This window comes from Paramisgurnus dabryanus, chromosome 2, assembly GCF_030506205.2.
Source record: "Paramisgurnus dabryanus chromosome 2, PD_genome_1.1, whole genome shotgun sequence".
In the NCBI taxonomy this organism is placed as follows: Eukaryota; Metazoa; Chordata; class Actinopteri; order Cypriniformes; family Cobitidae; genus Paramisgurnus; species Paramisgurnus dabryanus.
In genome coordinates this window covers 44,847,497-44,867,635 of record NC_133338.1, presented here as the reverse complement: position 1 = coordinate 44,867,635, position 20,139 = coordinate 44,847,497, and the positions used below count along the sequence as shown (strand labels likewise).

General features: G+C 37.3%; 2 protein-coding genes across 2 annotated transcripts in view; one reads left to right on the top strand and one right to left on the bottom strand.

Moving 5' to 3' along the window:
• Positions 1-8,524, top strand: part of slc8a4b (solute carrier family 8 member 4b) — a 77,126-nt gene extending 68,602 nt beyond the window's left edge. Inside the window, exons 7-10 of the mRNA XM_065289008.2 lie at positions 2,402-2,526; positions 3,292-3,391; positions 3,527-3,799; positions 6,941-8,524. Coding sequence (XP_065145080.1) covers positions 2,402-2,526; positions 3,292-3,391; positions 3,527-3,799; positions 6,941-7,320 — 878 coding nt within the window. The 3' untranslated portion in view covers positions 7,321-8,524. The remainder of the gene's footprint in view (positions 1-2,401; positions 2,527-3,291; positions 3,392-3,526; positions 3,800-6,940) is intronic.
• Positions 8,525-16,240: 7,716 nt separating this feature from the next.
• Positions 16,241-20,139, bottom strand: part of plcb3 (phospholipase C, beta 3 (phosphatidylinositol-specific)) — a 65,041-nt gene continuing 61,142 nt past the window's right edge. The window contains exon 34 of the mRNA XM_065289010.2: positions 16,241-19,256. Within this exon, the coding sequence (XP_065145082.1) occupies positions 18,996-19,256 (261 nt within the window). The 3' untranslated portion in view covers positions 16,241-18,995. The remainder of the gene's footprint in view (positions 19,257-20,139) is intronic.

Genomic DNA, 20,139 nt, shown 5'->3' with positions numbered 1-20,139 from the left:
TTTTCACAAAAGTTTAATGCCTTCCAGAAAATGTTCTTCTTTAAATATATAAACATACAATATACCAAATGAAAGAACAGACCCTCTGCTTTCAAAAAAAAAAAAAAAAAAACGTTTCATCCTACCTTCAGTAGTTCTTAGTTCTTTTGTAATCAGCTTTTGAATATGGGTAGGTTTCTGCAAAAACACCACATTTTGAGCAAAAAGCAGAGATAATTCCATTTTTGTGATGGACTTTTCATAGAGATCCCATTCATAGCGATCTTTAAAACAGACACGGACATGCAGCCGCTTTCCATAGGGCAATACTTCCGGGTTTAAAAAGTTGCGGAAGATAATAGCAGTATTGCGGAAAGACGGAAAATCTCGTCATTGGCAGGAAAGCGTTTTCTCTTGATTGACGAGATATCGCGTCAATGGTGGCGAAAGAGTTAAAGGTCACATTCTATCTGATCCCATTTTTTAAACCCTAGTTAGTGTGTAATGTTGCTATAATAGCATAAATAATACCTGTAAAAAGCCCAAAGTTCACTGGCAGGCGATATTATTTTCTTTAACAGAATTCGCCCTTCAAAGCCTACAGCGAACGGCCATTTGGACTACAGCCCTCTACTTCCTGCTTTAATGACGTCACTAGAACAGTTTTTTGACTAAACTCCGCCCACAGGAATACGTCAGTCGCCAGCTAAGCTAACGGCAAGCTAAGCTGCTATCGAATCACAACGCACTAAACAAACTACACAATCAGAACTCGTTACGTATTTCTGAAGGAGGGACTTCATAGAACAAGGAAGACATCAGCCTGTTTTGAGGACAGTAAAAACAGCGCTATACAGATAAGTAAATTGTGTGAAAAATACCGAATTTTTTTACACGTGAAACATGAACATATGTTATATTGCGCACTGTAAACATAATCAAAGCTTTTAAAACACAGAAAGAACAGGACCTTAAATGTCATGCCTTCACACCTTTGTTAATCAGGTTCCATAGCGCAACATGCAACTTTAATAATTAGCTAAATAATAAGGAACTGTTTGTCTCCCTCATATTTACACCACCAGCAGGGTTTTCATGTCATTTTCTGCTGATATTAAACACAACTAAAGTAATAATCCCAGCAAATGGAGCAGGCGTTAAGGTCATTAAAAGTGTGAACAAAGTGATGCGAGATGAAAGGTTGCAGAAAAATTGTAATTATACAAGTAAAATAAAAGTGGATGTCCTGAGTATTTGAATTTTACTGTAATGCTGCTAAGTATAAAGACATGATTTTAACGGAGTGGAAATACGTTCTGTCTCTAGGTCTGTCAGTATGGCATCAGTCCCTCCAGAAAACACGATTATGCGATCGCATGATTTAACGCATAAACAGCCAAAGTCCGCATATTTATGCGGGGGATGCATTTTTTTAAATACGCCGCACTTTCGCAGCATAAATTGCAGATTTCCATGCACAAAATATGCGGGGCTTGCATGATTTCATAATCCCCGCATTTTCGTAGCAAAAATCACATATATCTTAGCAGAAAAATGAAAAAAATTGCATTTACCTCCCACAAGCGCAGCCATGTCCCCTGTTGCCATGGGAACGTTATGAAGTGACTGATTACGTGAAGTGAACATCACTGAAAAGCTGCAAAAGCTGAAAACAGTTTTTGCACGCTCCTGTCGTTTTTGCAAGTTCCTGCAATTTCATCACATACAATTGCATAAATATCCTGTATATTCCATCACATTTTTTAAAAAAATGTGCTGCAAGATCAAGGATTTTTGCCCACAACAATCACAAAAAACTCAGCCTTTTTCTGGAAGGACTGGTATGGATTGTTTAACATCCTCTGGCTTAGTAAATATTCTGTTTACAGTAAAGCACAAGCCATTAATACCTGCAGGATGTGACCTAAGTTACTTTGGAAAATGATGGGCCATGTCAGATCATGTTAGCAGTGTGACTGGAGGCTATAGCTATTCCCTGCAATATTTATGCATCCTTTTCCGGCAACGACCCTTCCATTAAATGCCTTACTTTACAATTCAATTAGCATAGTGAAATTTCTTGCTTGTCAGTTTTAGAAGTTGAGGACCAAATCTCTCCTCCAAACAGTTCTGTTTGTAGTCATCAGTCACTATTACACTATTCCTCTGTATTTATATATGACCATTTTTATCATAAGAAAATAGCTTGATGAAAGTGACATAATTGCAAGTGTATGATACTTGGAAAGTGTATGTGTGTGTGTGTGTGTGTGAGAGTAGTGAACACACACCTCAGTCACTTCCTGCTTGCAATGAGAATCGAATCTTCTAACAATTATGCCCCATGTGCACTCTTGGATAAACACATGAATATATTTTCAATAACGTATTTTTGTTTGTTTTGTATGTTTGTGCACTTTAGGAGATTCTAATGAGAACAAGCTAGAGATTGGGGCAGAGGAAGAGGAAGTGGCTAAGATGGGTTGTCCCAGTCTGGGAGAGCATATTAGGCTGGAGGTGGTAATTGAAGAGTCCTATGAGTTTAAGGTAAAACACCTATCCTTCAAAGTCCTAACAACTAAGGCTTCAGTCACACCAAAAGCGCTTTAAACGCTTGCAAACGCAAGGCGCGACGCACTGCCTTTTTTAAAAAAAGAGCAGTGCGACGCGGCTTTTCATATTGCTAAGCAACCACCGAGTCAGCTGTCTTGTCAATCAAATATTGAAGCGTGAGCGCTCTTTTGCTGTTAACTGTCATATCAGCAGAAACTTTAAAAAGAGGACGCTTGCTCTGACCTTGTTTGAGGATGAGAGGTGCACAAACACGCAGGAGAGAGTGAGCGAGTGGAGTCCGGTTCTTCAAAGCAACTGTAAACTTCCCTCGCCACAACGTAAGGCCCGCCTCTCCCCTCATTCGATTGGACAATGGAAAGACACGAATGACGTCGGGCGCTTCTCCGCTCTCAGCGCTCCTTCAAAAACGCGTCCGCGGCAGGCGGCAAAAAACCGCAAGGCGCTCGGCGCGCATAAACAGCGCGCAAACGCGCCCTGCCCATAGAATATCATTCAAAAAAGGCGCCTGCAACTGCCATAAACGCTATTGGTGTGACTGGCCCCTAATACTAACTAATCAATACTAAGTCCTAAAACAAATAACCCTTACAAAATGTACTATGGTTTTATTATGGTAAAAGTGTAGTAACCATAGCATATTGATTAGCAATTGTAAAACCATGATTTAATAAAAAACACAACTGTTATGCACTTAAATGAAACATGTTTTGATAATTATGGTACTGATGTGTGTTTTAGAATACAGTGGATAAGCTCATAAAGAAGACAAATCTGGCTCTGGTAGTGGGCAGCAGCAGCTGGAGAGAGCAGTTTGTTAGTGCTGTTACTGTGAGCGCAGGTATGCAACTTCCTGTTCATCATGTACTTCCTGTTCAGGCATCAGTGCTATTATGTATATGTGTGAATTAATGTATCAGTTTCTAACATGTGCCAACTCCACTGTACTGTTTCACCTTGACCTGTGACCTCGCAGGTGATGATGATGAAGAGGAGAGCGGTGAAGAGCGTCTTCCATCCTGCTTTGATTACATCATGCACTTCCTCACAGTCTTCTGGAAGGTACTCTTTGCCTTCGTGCCACCCACAGAATATTGGAACGGATGGGCGTGCTTCCTCGTCTCCATCGTTCTGATTGGCGCATTGACAGCGATCACGGGCGATCTTGCGTCACATTTCGGCTGCACCGTTGGCCTGAAGGACTCGGTCACTGCGGTGGTGTTCGTTGCATTGGGGACCTCTGTTCCTGGTTAGTAAAAATGTCCCAAATTGTAATTGCTTGGCAACTTCTTTTAGATCATGCAAAGAAATAGAGCACAACAAGGATTGATTTTTAATAGTAGCTTGCTTATAAACCTTTTAAAATCGATCAAGGTTGTTACTGTATTAATAAATGCTTCTGTTGAAGCCATCATTTAACTTCTTCAGATGACTTTAAATCAACGACTAAATGTTTTCCATTGTTTTTCATTTTATTGCATCATTCTCATGTCATGACACGAGTTCAGGCTGATTTCACTTCTTTCTCAGCATTAGTGTTATTTCTTCTCTTCAAAGGCGTTTTGAATATCCCTTAAATGAACAGGAAAGGTTACAGTTTGGACTGAATTTAATATATATTTTACATTGCCAGGATGTCTGAGTGATTCTTGCAAATACTTTAATTTTGTTAGGGTTGCCAGGTTGAGGTCCTTTAAATCAAATCCTTTTAGGATTTCTTATGTCACAATAAAATGGCGTGTTTGTCATATAGTATGTGATTGGTATTTATAAGATCAGAATGGGAATTAATGTGCTCATTTAAAGTATTTGCAGCTGTATGAGGGTTTGTGTTTGAATGTGTGTAGCTGACCTACGTTTCTTTCTGTCTAGAGCACTCTGTCCTTTTTCTCTCTTCCTCTTTTTTCTTTCTCTTCCTTTTCTCTTCCCTACTTCCTTTTGCCTTGTAAGTGACCCTTTTTCTTGTTCTTGACAACTTTTCTTAAACTTCCCACTTCTGTTCAAGTCTTACCATCTATCTTTTCTGTCAGTATCTTTCTTTCTTTTTTCTGTCTGTCTGCCTCCCTGTCTTTCTCTTTCTTTCTGTTTTTTTTTACTTTTTTCTGTCTGCCTGTCTTTCTTTTTTGTTTCTGTCTGTTTGTATGTCCCTTTCTGTCTGTCTTTCTTTTTGTTTGTCTCTTGCTTTCTTTCTTTGTTTCTTTCTTTTCTGTTTATCTGTCTTTCTTTCTTCCTTCCTTCCTTCCTTTCTTTCTTTCTTTCTGTCTGCCTTTCTTTCTTTCTTTCTTTCTTCCTTTCTTTCTTTCTGTCTGCCTTTCTTTCTGTCTGCCTTTCTTTCTTTCTTTCTTTCTTTCTTTCTTTTTTTGTCTGTCTTTTGCTTTCTTCCTTTGTTTCTTTCTTTTCTGTTTATCTGTCTTTCTTTCTTCCTTTCTTTCTGTCTGCCTTTCTGTCTCTTTCTTTCTTTCTTTCTTTCTTTCTTTCTTTCTTTCTTTCTTTCTTTCTTTCTTTCTTTCTTTCTTTCTTTCTGTCTGTGTGTGTGTCTGTCTTTCTATCTTTCTTTCTTTTTTCTTGCTTTCTTTCTTTTTGTCTGTCTCTTGCTTTCTTCCTTTGTTTCTTTCTTTTCTGTTTATCTATCTTTCTTTCTTCCTTTCTTTCTTTCTTTCTTTCTTTCTTTCTTTCTTTCTTTCTTTCTTTCTTTCTTTCTTTCTTTCTGTCTGTGTGTCTGTCTTTCTATCTTTCTTTCTGTCTGTCTCTTTCTTTCTTTCTTTCTTTTTCTTTCTTTTTTTCTTTTCTGTTTATCTGTCTTTCTTTCTTTTTTCTTGCTTTCTTTCTTTTTTTGTCTGTCTTTCTTTTCTGTTTATCTGTCTTTCTTTCTTCCTTTTATTCTTTCTGTCTGTCTGTCTGTCTGTCTGTCTGTCTGTCTGTATTTATTCTTTCTTGATTTCTTTCTTTCTTTTCTGTTTATCTGTCTTTCTTTTTTCTTTCTTTCTTTCTTTTCTGTTTATCTGTCTTTCTTTCTTCATTTCATTCTTTCTGTCTGTCCGTCTGTCTGTCTGTATTTCTTTCTTTTTGTCTTTCTGCCTTTGTGAAAACTAAAAACGAAATACCCCAAAATATACCTTTATCACTACAAACAACACCCTGGCAACCACCTATGAAAACATGACTTTTCATTCATGTACTTACTTTACAGTGCTTCAAAAAACTTTAATGTGAACTTTTCCTTTTCAGAGAGTTCTTGTTGTTTTTTTGAACCGAAGTAAGAAATGTCAAATTCATGTTATTCAAGTTATGTGAATTTAAATATTTTTCTATTAAGGACTGCAAGTAAATAACTGTAATTGGACATCTAAATAAAACACAATAAAATGCTTTACCATTTTTCTGCTTTTTCTTGTAAAACAGTAAATTTGAAAATTCATGGATAACAACAACAATTATATTTTACCATTAGAAATACTACAGAAACATAAAAAATTATTTTGGGCAGTTCTGGGCAAGCTACTTGGAAAATGTAGTGAGCTAAGCTACCAGTTACTTCACATTAAATGAAGCTTCACTACACTGAAGCTACCCGCCTGGGAAATGTAGCAAGCTAAGCTACATCAATTGTAGCTTGCCACATCCAAGCTACTTTTTTATTTTTAACCAGTTTTATTATGTAATTATTTATTCAGTTTCAATTGATCATTTTGGTAATTATATAGGCAATACAAGCATAATGTAGGCCTAGGTACTTCACATTTTGGGGCTGTTTGCTGGACTTATCCTACTCCCAGAATAAAATGCATGTTTGAGCTGCCTTTATTCAAAAACACCTGGCCCTGACATATCTTAACACAAGGGTCTCCAACGTGGCCCCGCAGAGAGCAGGTAGACTGCACAGAGTCTGTGAGGTGCCCGCCAAAGCACATTCTATTAATAGTTTCAATTGTAATATTTATTACATGTTTTTATATTAGCTTGGCTTGGTGACATAACCCAGTCAGAGGTAGAGCACGAGGATGCAAGTGGTAATGTTTTGTATGAATGAAGGCTGCACAACTCGAAAATACGGAACAAACGACGTCCTGTGTCGATTCAAAATGACGCGCTTATTCTCAAATTCAGGACGACTTCAGAAATGTTTGGAAAATTGTAGCTTGTTTGGAAGCTACCTCACTACTTGATCAAAAAAAGAGCTTAGCTACTGAAAAGCTATTTGATTTAGAAAGCAGCTAAGCTACCGCCAAGCTACTGAAAAATGTAGTTAAACTACTAGCTTCGCTACTTGTAGTGAAGCTACTGCCCAGCACTGCTTTTGGGCAACACCAATACTGTTAGTTTACTGTTATAATTTACTTTCACAAAAACTTATAATAATAATCATCCTCTCTCTATTTTTTCTGTACAGACACTTTTGCCAGTAAGGTTGCTGCCATCCAAGACCAATATGCAGACGCCTCCATTGGCAACGTGACAGGCAGCAATGCTGTGAATGTTTTCCTGGGCATTGGTGTGGCATGGACCATAGCTGCCATATACTGGAAAACTAAAGGAAAACCATTTCTTGTTGAGCCAGGCTCTCTGGCCTTCTCCGTCACACTCTTCACCGTTATGGCTGTGCTGTGCGTCGGTGTCCTGCTGTATCGTCGGCGCCTCTCAGTGGCAGGAGGAGAACTCGGCGGTCCACGGACTTGCAAGATATTAACATCATTGCTCTTCATTTCCATGTGGCTAATATACATCCTGTTGGCCTCGCTGGAAGCTTACTGTCACATTACTGGATTCTGAAGTCAAAAATGGAAAACTTCGAATGGCATCGAATTATTTCAGCTACTCGAAGAGGAATCTGATCCTGGCCAGTGAAGGAGGTTTTTAATAGTATTTATTAGATATTTATCCTGTGCCCTTTTAATAAGTCCAACAGAGTCTGACTTTTGTATATTTCTTTTTTCGTAATAGTGCACTTGGTAATGTTTCACTTATTGTGTGTTTTACCCCGAAAGAATGGAAAATTATATTTTAAAACCATGCACACTCACACCGTACTCCAGTCATATTAGTTGCATATTTAAAGATATATTGACTCATGGGGGCGATGTGTTGCTTGCAAAATACAATATATTACATCAGTAACGAGGGTTGGGCAGTATATCGAGTTTTGGTAATGTATCCGTATTTTTTCCCAGTGGGATACAGGATGAAACACTACCATCTATGTTGGTATGGTAGCGCAATGTAAACTAAACATTACTGAGTGCACATTTTACCCATCATTCCTTCTTCCCTTGCCTTACGCTCGTATTCGTCTCTCAGTGCTGTCTTAAATTTATCTGAACCAGTAACCAATGACTCCTGTCTTATCATAGTCCTGTGTGAGCCAATCCGAGCCTTCGGTTACTAAATATGAGGTTTACTTTTCTTGGAGACGTTTTTTGTTACGTGTCTGTATTACTGTCATGTAAAATGTAATGATAATATTTAAAAAAGATGTTCAAATGAACAGAATGACCAAACACACAACTATATCGTGTAGCACAGACTGTAGCAACAGGATGGATTATCATTGCTCGTGGAAGAAGAAAAAGCATGTTTCACAACTTAAATCTGACTGTTGACTGAAGCATGTTCAAGAACACATAACCTATCATATTAAATGATATAATGCTGACATTATTGTGATGTCACATAACAAAAAGGAAAGAAAATGAACTCCAGGATGGAAGAACAACTAGAACAGAATAATGACATCAGTGATGGTGCTGCATATTATTCGTGTATATGTGTGATTATTGTGTGTCTGAGACCACTCAACTAAAAATAAAACAACTTGACACATGTTCTCTTTAGTATATAGCCATCTGTATCTGTATTTGATTATAATTACAGTGATTGACTTTGTGTGGAGGCGTGGCCATATGTTCTTGCACATGAATATTTCATTATGTATGGATTCTATGAAGACTGTTAAAGGTGATTAAATAAGTTATAGCAAGTCTTACAGTTTCTTATATAAATAGTAACTCATTGAAGAGGACACAGTTATGCTTTATCAAAAATGAAGCACATTCAGCATCTACACGCCAGTTGCATAAACATAATATTAGCTGCAAAGTTAAGACTGTTGCTGCATCCAAAATCGCCTACTTCCATACAGTTTCATCGGACGCGCGTGCGATGATGCTATACGCGTCTGATCCGAACTTTACATCCGGTTTCAGTTTTTTTAAAGCTCTGACTAGTTGCTAAACTGAACTCTTGCAGAAAAACCTCGTCGAAAATAACAAATGTTTTGGTTTCCTATGTAATCTACTTGTTGTTTATTTTGCTTTTTATATATATGAACTACGTTTAAAGAACTTTATTGTTATGTATACTTAGCAGAGTTTACCGGAAGTTACGTGTCGACCACGAAAGCTGCTTGTATACTGCTGAAACCGTCTATACACCAGGCAAAAATCATTAAGGCGAGTAGTATCAAAGTCTTTTTAAGAAAGTCGCATCACTGCTCTGCCATGTTTGCAACGCCTCCAGGTCTTATTAGATAATGCGCAAACAATAATTAGGGACTGTCGCAAAAAAGTTTTGTCTGCACAGAGCCCCTCTTTCAGAGAATGGCTTTTTTTAACGTTTGACTCTTTTTAACTGGAAGGCGGGACTTCCTTTGTCACAATATTGACTTTTGTGATTTTCCCTATTTGTAGCAATGGTTTTTAAAATATATTTGGTGGTATGTCCGAATTCATAATATTCGGAAATTCCTTGGATACCTACTCCTTTTAAATAGAATTTTAAGTGTGCATTCGATACACACTTTACTATCCCATGAGGCCAACCCTACAGTACGTCCAAAATTGTATACTGTGACGTGCATACTAAATTAGATTAAGTACTTACTCATTGACCGCTAAAATCATACACCAAGTATGAATATGGGTGAATGAAATTCGGATGTACTACATCTGCCATTCTGATACATCATGGGACATACATTGTCATGACAACAAGTGAGGGTCAACTTGAATGATGTTAAACAAGTGCAGTTTAACCACAAGGAACAACTGTTTTGCTTGTGTACTTACATTTGAATAAAGGCGCATAACCGCTGTTTAACATTTTTTCAATATGACTAAGCCTCTCCGACTCCTCACGGAACGGTCATGTCCATCGAATGCACACTTCAATAAATGGGTTTCCATTAGGGTACTTTTGAATAACAATGAATTCGGAGATACACTTCTCTCCTTACCTACAGATTTTCGCCTACTACAAAGTATGGAAGTTCTGTAGGTGATTTTGGATACAGTGCACAAGAGCAAAGGAAACACCAAATTCAATAAAGTTAATAAAAAAACTAAAATGTATGAACTGGGCAGCTCTTTAAAGGCGGAGTCCATGATGTTTGAAAGCCAATGTTGATATTTGAAATCACCTAAACAAACACGCCCCTACCCCAATAGAATCTGGACCGTCTGTTGATAGACCCGCCCCACACATACGCAACCCGGCATTTGATTTGATTTGATTGGCTATAAGTGTGTTTTGGTAGTCGGCCCGTCTCCTTTTCCAAACCGTTTTTCAAACATCGTGGACTCCGCCTTTAACTCCATTGATGAGTAATATCATCTATTAAGAGAAAACATTTGTATAAAAAAAGTGTTTCTGTTTTTTACGTTCATCTGCAATACCTCGATTATCCACTAGACGCGCACTTACCCAATTTATGAAAAAACTGAAGCCAAAATGTTATTTACTTTTTTTTTAAACTCTATGTATGTTTTGATAATCGTTTTGAATCTGATCTCTAACAAAATTCTTTCACAAAAATGCAATTATTTCAGCTTTAAAAAATAGATAAAAAATACCCATATTTAAGAGTTTATAAGCTAAGAAAAACAAAGGTGGGATGAAACCGTTTCCCCCGTTTTGTTTGTTTGTTTATTGTTTGTTTGAAAGCAGAGGGTCTGTTCTTTCATTTGATATATTTGTATATTTATATATTTTTAGAAGAAAATTGACCTGGAAGACATTTTATGAAACTTTTGTGAAAATCAGAAAATGCTGGAAGGCATCTTTAAAAAAAAATGGCTGGTGGGGAATGAGTTAAGTGATTTAGACACCAATAAATATATTCCTTTTGACTTACTTGTACTAAGTAAATTATGGTCATGGTTATTCTGATTATGGGCCACATGACAATGAAAAGATGACTGATGTAGAAATCTATTCATGCTGCACCCACACATCATGCTATATGGAGTGTACTGTTGTAACAATAAAGCAGTAGGTACTTTATCTATTTCAGTACGTACTGTCACAGGATGTGATATCAGATGCAGGCAGCGTGTGTCTTAACTACCAATGAGTTGGGTCTAATTAGTCTTACTTAAATACTAATTACACAAATCTTCCTTTATGTAACTGGCTTAAAAAATTCTAATCAGAAAAAATGAAATGACTAACTTGTCAGACTCGTCTGAGGAGTTAATGTAAGTGTCCACAGAACTTTCCAAAATTAAATGAATGTGATTAAGTAGCTATACAAAAAATATATATCTACATCCAGTCTCTTCAGTGTAAATTGTTTTTTTTTTATATATTTTTGTTTTTGTGCAAAGGCTTGGAGTGACAAGGTAATCTGTGTGAACAAATCAAGCTGAAACCAAAAGCAAAATCATTATATTGATCAGTGATTGTTCTGCTATGTTTGTTTGTCAAGGAATGATTCACAGTTATAAGGATGCAGTTGTCAGTGAGTTTTGTTGTGAGTGCTTTGTGTGTTGAGGGTTTGAATGAAGGAAAGCGCTGAAGACCATTGAATGAAACAGATTTAGCGGTTGTGTTGATTTTTAGCTCTCAGAAGTAGCTTCTGTCCGTGTCTAACACAGTGTGTTCAGAGTGAGAAGATTGCACCCAGAGTATTTTTAGTGTTATCTTGTTGCTAGGCGATCCGCCCAAAGTCATTGTCTTGTCTGGGCCGGATGACGGGTGTACTTGTGTGTGTGTGTGTGTATGTGGGTGTCGCTGTACTGTACATGTGTTACACCCACTCATCCCAAGTCTATTTAAGGCTTTCAGAAACCACACATCAAACCATCTTTCCAATTTAACTTTAACTTCCAATTTTATACTAACCTTATTTTAATTTAATTTAATCAAATTCCAAAAAATAAACCTGCAGGGCTATTTTTTTCTTTTGTCAAGTATCTGATTTTATTGAATTCATAAATCATAATGTCATCAGGTCATAAATATCCCATAAACAGAGTCCCACATCAGACTAAACATTGATGTGAGATAAAGAGGGTAGATTTAATCGGTTTATAGGGTCAATGGTTTTATTCTCTCTGTGCCAGACTACATTTAAAGCACGCTAAATTGAAGCACAATCCTGACTGTCACGCAGAAAAATGGCTATCGTAATTGGATTAAGCCGTCTGGGCAGAGAGATAGAAAGAGAGAGCTGTGGAATGTATTGTAATCACTTTTAATATGACTGTATTAACTATAGACATAATTATTGATATATTGACATTACATTAATTGTAAAGGTTCATTGTCTGAAGGACACTGTGATATGTTTAGACACCGGTGGCAGCTCGTGCTACATTTTCAGGGGGTGCACAACAAAGTCTTAGTTTTACATTCAAATAACTGAACACAAACACATATTATATTGATTGCAGGCTCTACAATGATATAACAACTCAACATCATATCATACATTGCCATAACGTAACACACCATACGTTGCCATTAGGTAACATACCATATGTTGCCATGGCATAACACATCATACGTTGCACTAATGTAACACACCATACGTTGCCATAACACCAACATAACACATCATTCATTGACATAACTTAACACACCACAGATATAACGCAACACACGATATATGGCCAAAAGGTAACACACCTTATGTTAGCATGACATAACACATAATACGTTGCCATAACGTAACGCACCTTAAATTGCAGTTACGTAACAAACCATAGGTAGCCGTAACGTAACATACCATACGTTGCAGTAATGTAGCACACCATACGTTACCGTAAATTAACACAACTTACGTTGCCGTAACGTAACACACCACATGTTACCGTAAATTAACACACCATACGTTGCTGTATTGTAACACACGATATGTTGCCACAAAGTAACACACAATATGTTACCATGACATAATACATCATACGTTGCCATAACGTAATGCACCATAAATTGCTGCAATGTAACACACCATGCGTTGCCCTAACGTAACATACCATACATTGCCGTAACACACCATGCGTTACTGTAAATTAACACACCATACGTTGGCGTTACGTAACACACCATACATTGGCCGTCACTATAAAAATTAAATGCAGGAAAAACCCTGCAAAAAATTATATTTATATTAACTATAAAATGTCACGGCTAGTCCGTGTCATGTTTTGTGTATTGCACTGATCCATCTCACCTGGACACTCATTGACTCATTACGCCAATACACTACACCTGTCTTGTGTTTAATTGTCTTTGTATTTATATGCCTTGTTTCTGTCACACCGGTTGCCGGATTATTGTCATTACAACCCTGTCTGTTCCCTGTGTTGGATGTTCCTGGTTTCCTGTGTTCCTGTATTCACCATGTCAGCCCTCGTGTTTTTATTATTAAATGTTATTTATTTTGAACTTTGCGTTTGCGTCCTGTCACTCCTACCCAGTCATGACATAAAATTATTGGTAAGCTCTCGTGAGTCACATTAAATGAGGTGGTGGGCCGGATTTGGCAAGAGGGCCTTGAGTTTGACATCCCTGTTCTATTGCAATAGTTTTTCTTTATGGAATATACATATTTTTGTACATTCCCATTCAAGTTATCAATTACAAGTTGTTTCAACTAAATGGTTTATGCTTTCACTAATTTCATAAGAATATATTTATATGAAAAGTCCTGATGTTGTTAAACTCATGTTTAATTCGTTTATAATTTCAAGTTGTATTGTTAACACTGCAGGATTTTCAGTCTAACCATGATTTCCAAAATTCAATTCTTGCTGTTTTTTTGTATTGAGTAGACAATATTTATGCTTGGGAAAGGATAAAAGCTAAAAGCATTACGTCCTGGTTACTTTGTAACAATATACATTTCTACTTATGTACTTTCTGAAGCTGGAAAAGATAAGATGCTCTACATATCCCCATTATGGATTTTTTGATGACGAGTGGCAACCTTTATAACATAGTGATTGATTTTCACTCTTCAAAATGTACCCGTCAATTTTACCTTCATGTCATTGCCATCTCCCCCCAGGAGTTATTTTCTTACTTTTTTTGTTTAGACTTCCTTCATTATGTCTGTTTGTTTTAATCATAGTCTTCTACTTTCCACTAAAAACATGTTTAGCTACTGGTCCCTGTATAGGCTACTATGTTTAGAGGAACCAGTAAGATCTGACTGGATGCATGAGTTGCTTTGAGGAAGCAGGAGAAATGCACACAGAGTTGATGGATGTTTGACGTGACACTCAGACGCTGACCGTTTCTGCCGTCTCTCTCTCGCTTTCTTTTTCTCTTTCCCGTCAACTAAAGAAACGACAGAACCAGAGCAGGAAGACAGAAAAGAAAGCAGTGGGTCACAGGAGAACAAGACAAAGAGGAGATGAGCTTTGTGCTTGAAATACAAAAGCTTGGAGATAAGAGAATGTGAAGGTTTAAGAAAAGAAAAGTGTATGGTAATGTAATTAAAAACTGTCTGGCTGCAAAGGCCGCAGAGAGGCTTAAAACAGCCTAGTAAAGGACATGTTTATGTGCCTCAGATATATTAAATGAATAAAGTAGTTCAATGCATCACCTCTATACAATGGGTTCAAAAGTTTACATTGTCAGGCAATATTAAAAATGTGGGAATTATAGTCTAAATTAAAGCACCATAGGATTTTGAAATGTAAAACAAAGAAATGTTACAATGCTAAATAAACAAGACATTTGCAATTTAGCACCATTTCTGGATGCTTAATGTGCAATTTGTGACTGGATCATGGGTACAAAATGTTTTTGCTTAATTTTTGTTCAGTCCTGCTGAACGCAATCCTCATGGATTTATTCGCTCACATTTTACAGCTGCCTTTTTAAAAAAGAAGTACTAGAACCGCAAAGAAATATCATAGAAAAATATTTACCAATATACAAATAATGAGAGTAAAGCCATGGTGAATGCTTTGATTACAATCTACAGCTGTGCCAACAAAAGGTGTGCAGCTGGGTACAGATTATCTACTTCCATTATATTGTTTCTTTTAATCTGTTGATGTCACGGTTTTATCTGTTGGGTCCAATAATAATAATATCTGAACCTTTTTGCAATCCATTTTTAACATTTGAATAATTAGAGGGTTTTAAATGGATACTTTACTAGTGCATAAACTCAAAATGTTTCTATATGGGTCAAAGTGACTCAAAACAATGAAGGCCGCATACACATTTATGCCAAATTCATGTATAACCAATCATACATCTTAAAACACAAATACTGAAAGGTAAAGCTATGTATCAGTGTGATGTACATGCAGTGTAAAAAATTTTTTAATCAACTTTTGTTTAATCAACTCAGATTTACAAGTAATTTCAACGTACTATCATTTATCTTGACTAGAGAGGAGTTGTTATAACTTATACTGTAAAATATAGTTGAAAAAAAGTCAACTTCATTTTTATAAGTTGTAACAGCTCATCTCTTGTTGATTTAAAAGGACATTACAGGTTTTTTTTGAAAATATGCTCATTTTTCAGCTCCCCTAGAGTTAAACATTTGATTCTTACAGTTTTGGAATCCATTCAGCTGATCTCCGGGTCTGGCGCTAGCACTTGCTTAGCACAATCCATTGAATCTGATTAGACCATTAGCATCACGCTAATAAATAACCAAAGAGTTTCGATATTTTTCCTATTTAAAACTTGACTCTTCTGTAGTTAAACCGTGTACCAAGACCGACAGAAAATTTAAAGCTGCGATTTTCTAGGCAGATACGGCTAGGAACTATACTCTCAAATTGGCGTAATAATCAAGGACTTTGCTGCTGTAAAATGGCTGCAGCAGGCGTAGTGATATTACAACTAGCCGAAAATAGTCCCCTTGGTTATTTTCAATGGCAAGGGACTATTTTCGGGCAGTGTGTAATATCACTACGCCTGCAGCCATGTTACATCAGCAAAGTCCTTGATTATTACGGCAGAATGAGAGCATAGTTCCTAGCCATATCTGCCTAGAAAATCACAACGTTTAATTTTCTGTCGGCCTTAGTACACGATGTAACTACAGAAGAGTCAATTTTTGAATAGGAAAAATATTTAAACTCTTTGGTTATTTTGTTTTTCCCGATGCTAATGGTCTAATCAGATTCAATGGATTGTGCTAAGCTATGCTAAAAGTGGCAGCGCCAGCCCCGGAGATCGGCTGAATGGATTCCAAAACGGTAAGAATAAGTTCTAGAAGTTTAACTCTAGGGAGCTGAAAAATGAGCATATTTTCAAAAAAAACTGGAATGTCACTTTAACAAAAAAATTGAAGGCAGCAAAGTATTTTTTACAGTGTGTATGAACAAAACCTTCATAAAGTCACGTAATTCTTGGGCAGAACACGCTGGCCAACTATTTCATCATCTAAAAGCATTTTATACTTAAGAGAACTGGGAAAAAAAAGAAAAATTCAAATGAGACATTTTTGACAATGTTCTGCATTTATTGAATGTACAGTTATATTATTTATCAAGGCAATAAAAATTACATCCAGAGTAAGAATTTTCCCTTTAACAAGGCAGACCAGTACAATATCTACATACAGTGTTAACAAAAGTGTTTCAGGAAGGTGATAGATAAAGAGACAGATGTAGAAAGAGCATTGACATATGTACTTGGTAAAAGCTGTAACTGAGGCAGCAGAAGTTAGCCCTTGTGTAAGCATATATTCTCCCTTAAGTAATCATAGCTTTCGGTACGAACATCACCATCAGGTCGAAGTTAGATTTTGGGCCCACATATATAATGAACACAGAGTGTAAAGCTGTGATTTGATCCACACAACTCTGATCTCCCCTGAGGATTTCTGATTATAGACTTGAATTAGCATGCAAATGTCTTTAACCACCAACCATGCACAACTATAATTGAAGGACAAATTTCCAATGCATTTTAAAATAAAATCACAGCAACCAAAATTCTGTCCCATTTTAAGACACACAAATGACCTCATTAAATGTTTGTTTACTAAAGATTTGTTGGTTCAAATTAAAAAAACGTTATCTGGTTGCCTTAAAATGTTGAGGTAATTCAAAAATGTTATTTAAGTTTAATTAACTTAAAAGACTAAGTTAGCAGATTGCCTTAAAATTTTAAATTGAACCAACTACTTTTTTACAGTGTAGAAAAGCTGAAATGTCCTCGTTTAAATGTCCTACAAAATTTATGATGTGAAAATCGCTTTTACAAAGGTGATAAAATAAACAAAAATAAAGTGTCTAAATGTTAAATAAAAGTTACAGGCCATGAAATATTTTGTGGTCCTCTTAAAAAACCATGCATCTAATTTTTATGAGCATAATGAAAGACCAAGATGGTATACCAAAAACGTTCCCCCATAAATACCAATACACACAAAAAAAAGACTTTAAGCTGAACTAGTCAGTAGTAAAATTCATGTACCTCTTAAAAAAGGAATGAATTACGGTATACATAACAACTCATCTGATATCTGCTAAAATACACACATTAATATTTCCTACTAAAGAGTGATATTGGCCAGTACAACAGTAATGTCCTCTTCAAAGACCTATGAAGAGAGGATCTGTTTACATGCACATACACTTAATCCCTGTTCATATTGTTATAAAGCTATTGACATGGATACACATTAAAAAGACTCTAGGATGAGTCACATCCACACACAAAACAAACTCAAGACTCATTTACTCATTTTAGTAAATGATGGTGTCTTCCATCTCAGTACAGCCCTTATCCTTCTGTCCTTATTCGCACATACACAGACCCACATCACAACACATCTAGTAGCCTACAGGCCATCCATGCACAGAGTACACGTCCACATTGCATATTTGTATTTGTTTGAAATTCGTAAGTGCTGTAAGTGCTTGTATTTCTCAAAAGTGCTTGATAAAGATCATTAAGCACCAAGCACGCCGTCATCCAATGGTAATATAATGATGCACGCTAGATCGGGCCAGAACGCTGACGGGAGCCCTGCTGTGAGTCAGAGCAGAACGTTCAAGCTGGCGGAGCGAGCGAGCACTGTATGCATGTCAAAATTTCAGAGATAGACACACACAGACAAAGAGAGAATGCGAAAGAGATGAATGAAAACTGATGGAATCGAATGTATTAAAGCAAAGAAGAACAGATTACAGTAAGAGAAAGCAAAATCCATGCATTTTAATGGATTAAAAAAGACCCGGAGCTAAGCAGTAGTCAATCTCACATTAAAATCTCATCTCGTATGCTCTGCTTCGCTGTATATTATGCAACATGTTATGATTCAGTATAGACCCGATTAAGCCGGAGAGGGGGGGGGGGGTTAGTATAAAGGCATGTTTGTGTTCGTCCATAGAAGGGATATAACCAGGAATTACACCCGAACCGTGACTCAATCGGATTTAAAATGTGAAAAATTGGTGCGGCACAGAAAAAAGTCCAGGTTCCCTAGAAATCACTGCATTTGAGGGAGCGTGACGTGTGGCATCACTGACAATTACAGAGACAGGATTATAATCGATTAGATTAAGCCAAGCAACCGAGAGATACCAGGATTACAGGATTTAGAAAGCATAATCTGGGTGAGGGAGTTCAAGAGAAGTAGAAACGAGGCACTTAATGTGTACACAAAGTAATCAGGACCGGGTAATTGACTTTCTCTCTTCTGAAGGATGCATTCACACGTCAGGGGTGTTTTAACTTCTATTAAGATACAATATAAGAAACTAATTATTGTTGGGAGCATGCAACAGTCCATCTTGTAAACACGTACCATTCAGATTAGGGCATTAGCATCACAGCCCGAAATTCACCAGTGAGCTAATGCCAAATTTACACTGCCCTCTTCAGGGCAACACGAAGCACTACGCTTAAAGCTCCACAGTGCACAATATACATCAGAAATAAATAGAGAACCGAGTCAAAGGTGTACCGCCTCCTCCTGTTTCCACAGGTGTCCCGCACGGCACGTACGAGAGCCCACATATTTAAAGCTAATGTAGATAAAATCCATCGTAATTCTGGATTAAAACAAGACTTTGGTTTAAAAAAAAAAAGAAGAATAAAGTAAAAAGATGATGAATTACAATTCACACAGACCAGGTATTTGCAAAAAAAAATTAAAACTGATAATACTATATCTATTCTTCTATTTCACTGAGGTGAGATAGGATCGGTGGGAAGTGGTAATAAAACAAATTAACGTAGCATCCCTAGTACACTCCAGTAGTATCTTTGCCGGATTTGACAGGGCTGTTTGAGGAGGCCGATTCCAGCACGTTGCTATAGCTGTGATTTGGGGAGGAGTAGGGTGGCGTGCTGCAATTGGACGGTGGGCCGGAGCCAGAGCTGTCATTATTGAGGGCGTCTTTACGACTGCCTTTGATCTCTAGCTCCTCCCGTAGGAACCAAGAGATTTCCTCCCGCAAACATCTTAGCTCCGCCTCGCAGTCGCGGTTTAGACGGGCCTGACTCTGCAGAGAAGAAATGAACCACAGGTAGCATAAATAAGGAGAAAGGAGTATAAAGTAAAAATTTGCCTACATTTTACCAGGCCAAAGTGATGGGTTTTGTTATAAACATATGTTACAAAATACAGCCATATGGGTGTTCATGAGAGAGATGAGGTCAGGTGGAAGACTACATTACAAACATTACATTACAAAAATCCATCACTTCACCTTAGAAGACATTTAAAGGATTAGTCAATTTTCTTTAAACAAATCCAGATAATTTACTGACCACCATGTCATCCAAAATTTTGATGTCTTTCTTTGTTCAGTCGAGAAGAAATTATGTTTTTTGAGGAAAACATTCCGGGATTTTTCTCATTTTAATGGACTTTAATGGACACAAATTGCAGTTTCAACAGAGTTTCAAAGCACTAAAGGATCCCAAGCGAGGCATAAAGGGCTCGTAATAGTCGTGCGTAGGTCCTACGGCATAGCCGCGACGGTTTTCTTTTATACTTTTGCGTCGTCGTCCGCGTCAACGTGCAAACACACGCGCAGACTGCTGGTAGGCATTAACCACGCGTGTAACCACAGTAGCAGCGCAAACGTCAAAGAAGAAGAAACAGCAACTTGTTATGTACAATTTGAGGAGACCAGCAATGATGGAAGTAAATAAACAATGACTTTTGATACAGTTTGAGTTAAATCACTCCTCAACTTTGCGTCATAGGTATTTCCGTTGAGATGAGCCGTTTTTTTACCTGACGGGAGGGGTTCTGGTTAACCAATCACATCGCTTGCGGTCCGCATAGATCTGACCGCTTGTTAAAATTTTTGCGAGGTGCACGTCAGGCTATGCAAAGGCTACGGATAGCCTATCCTACGCACGACTATAAATCGGGCT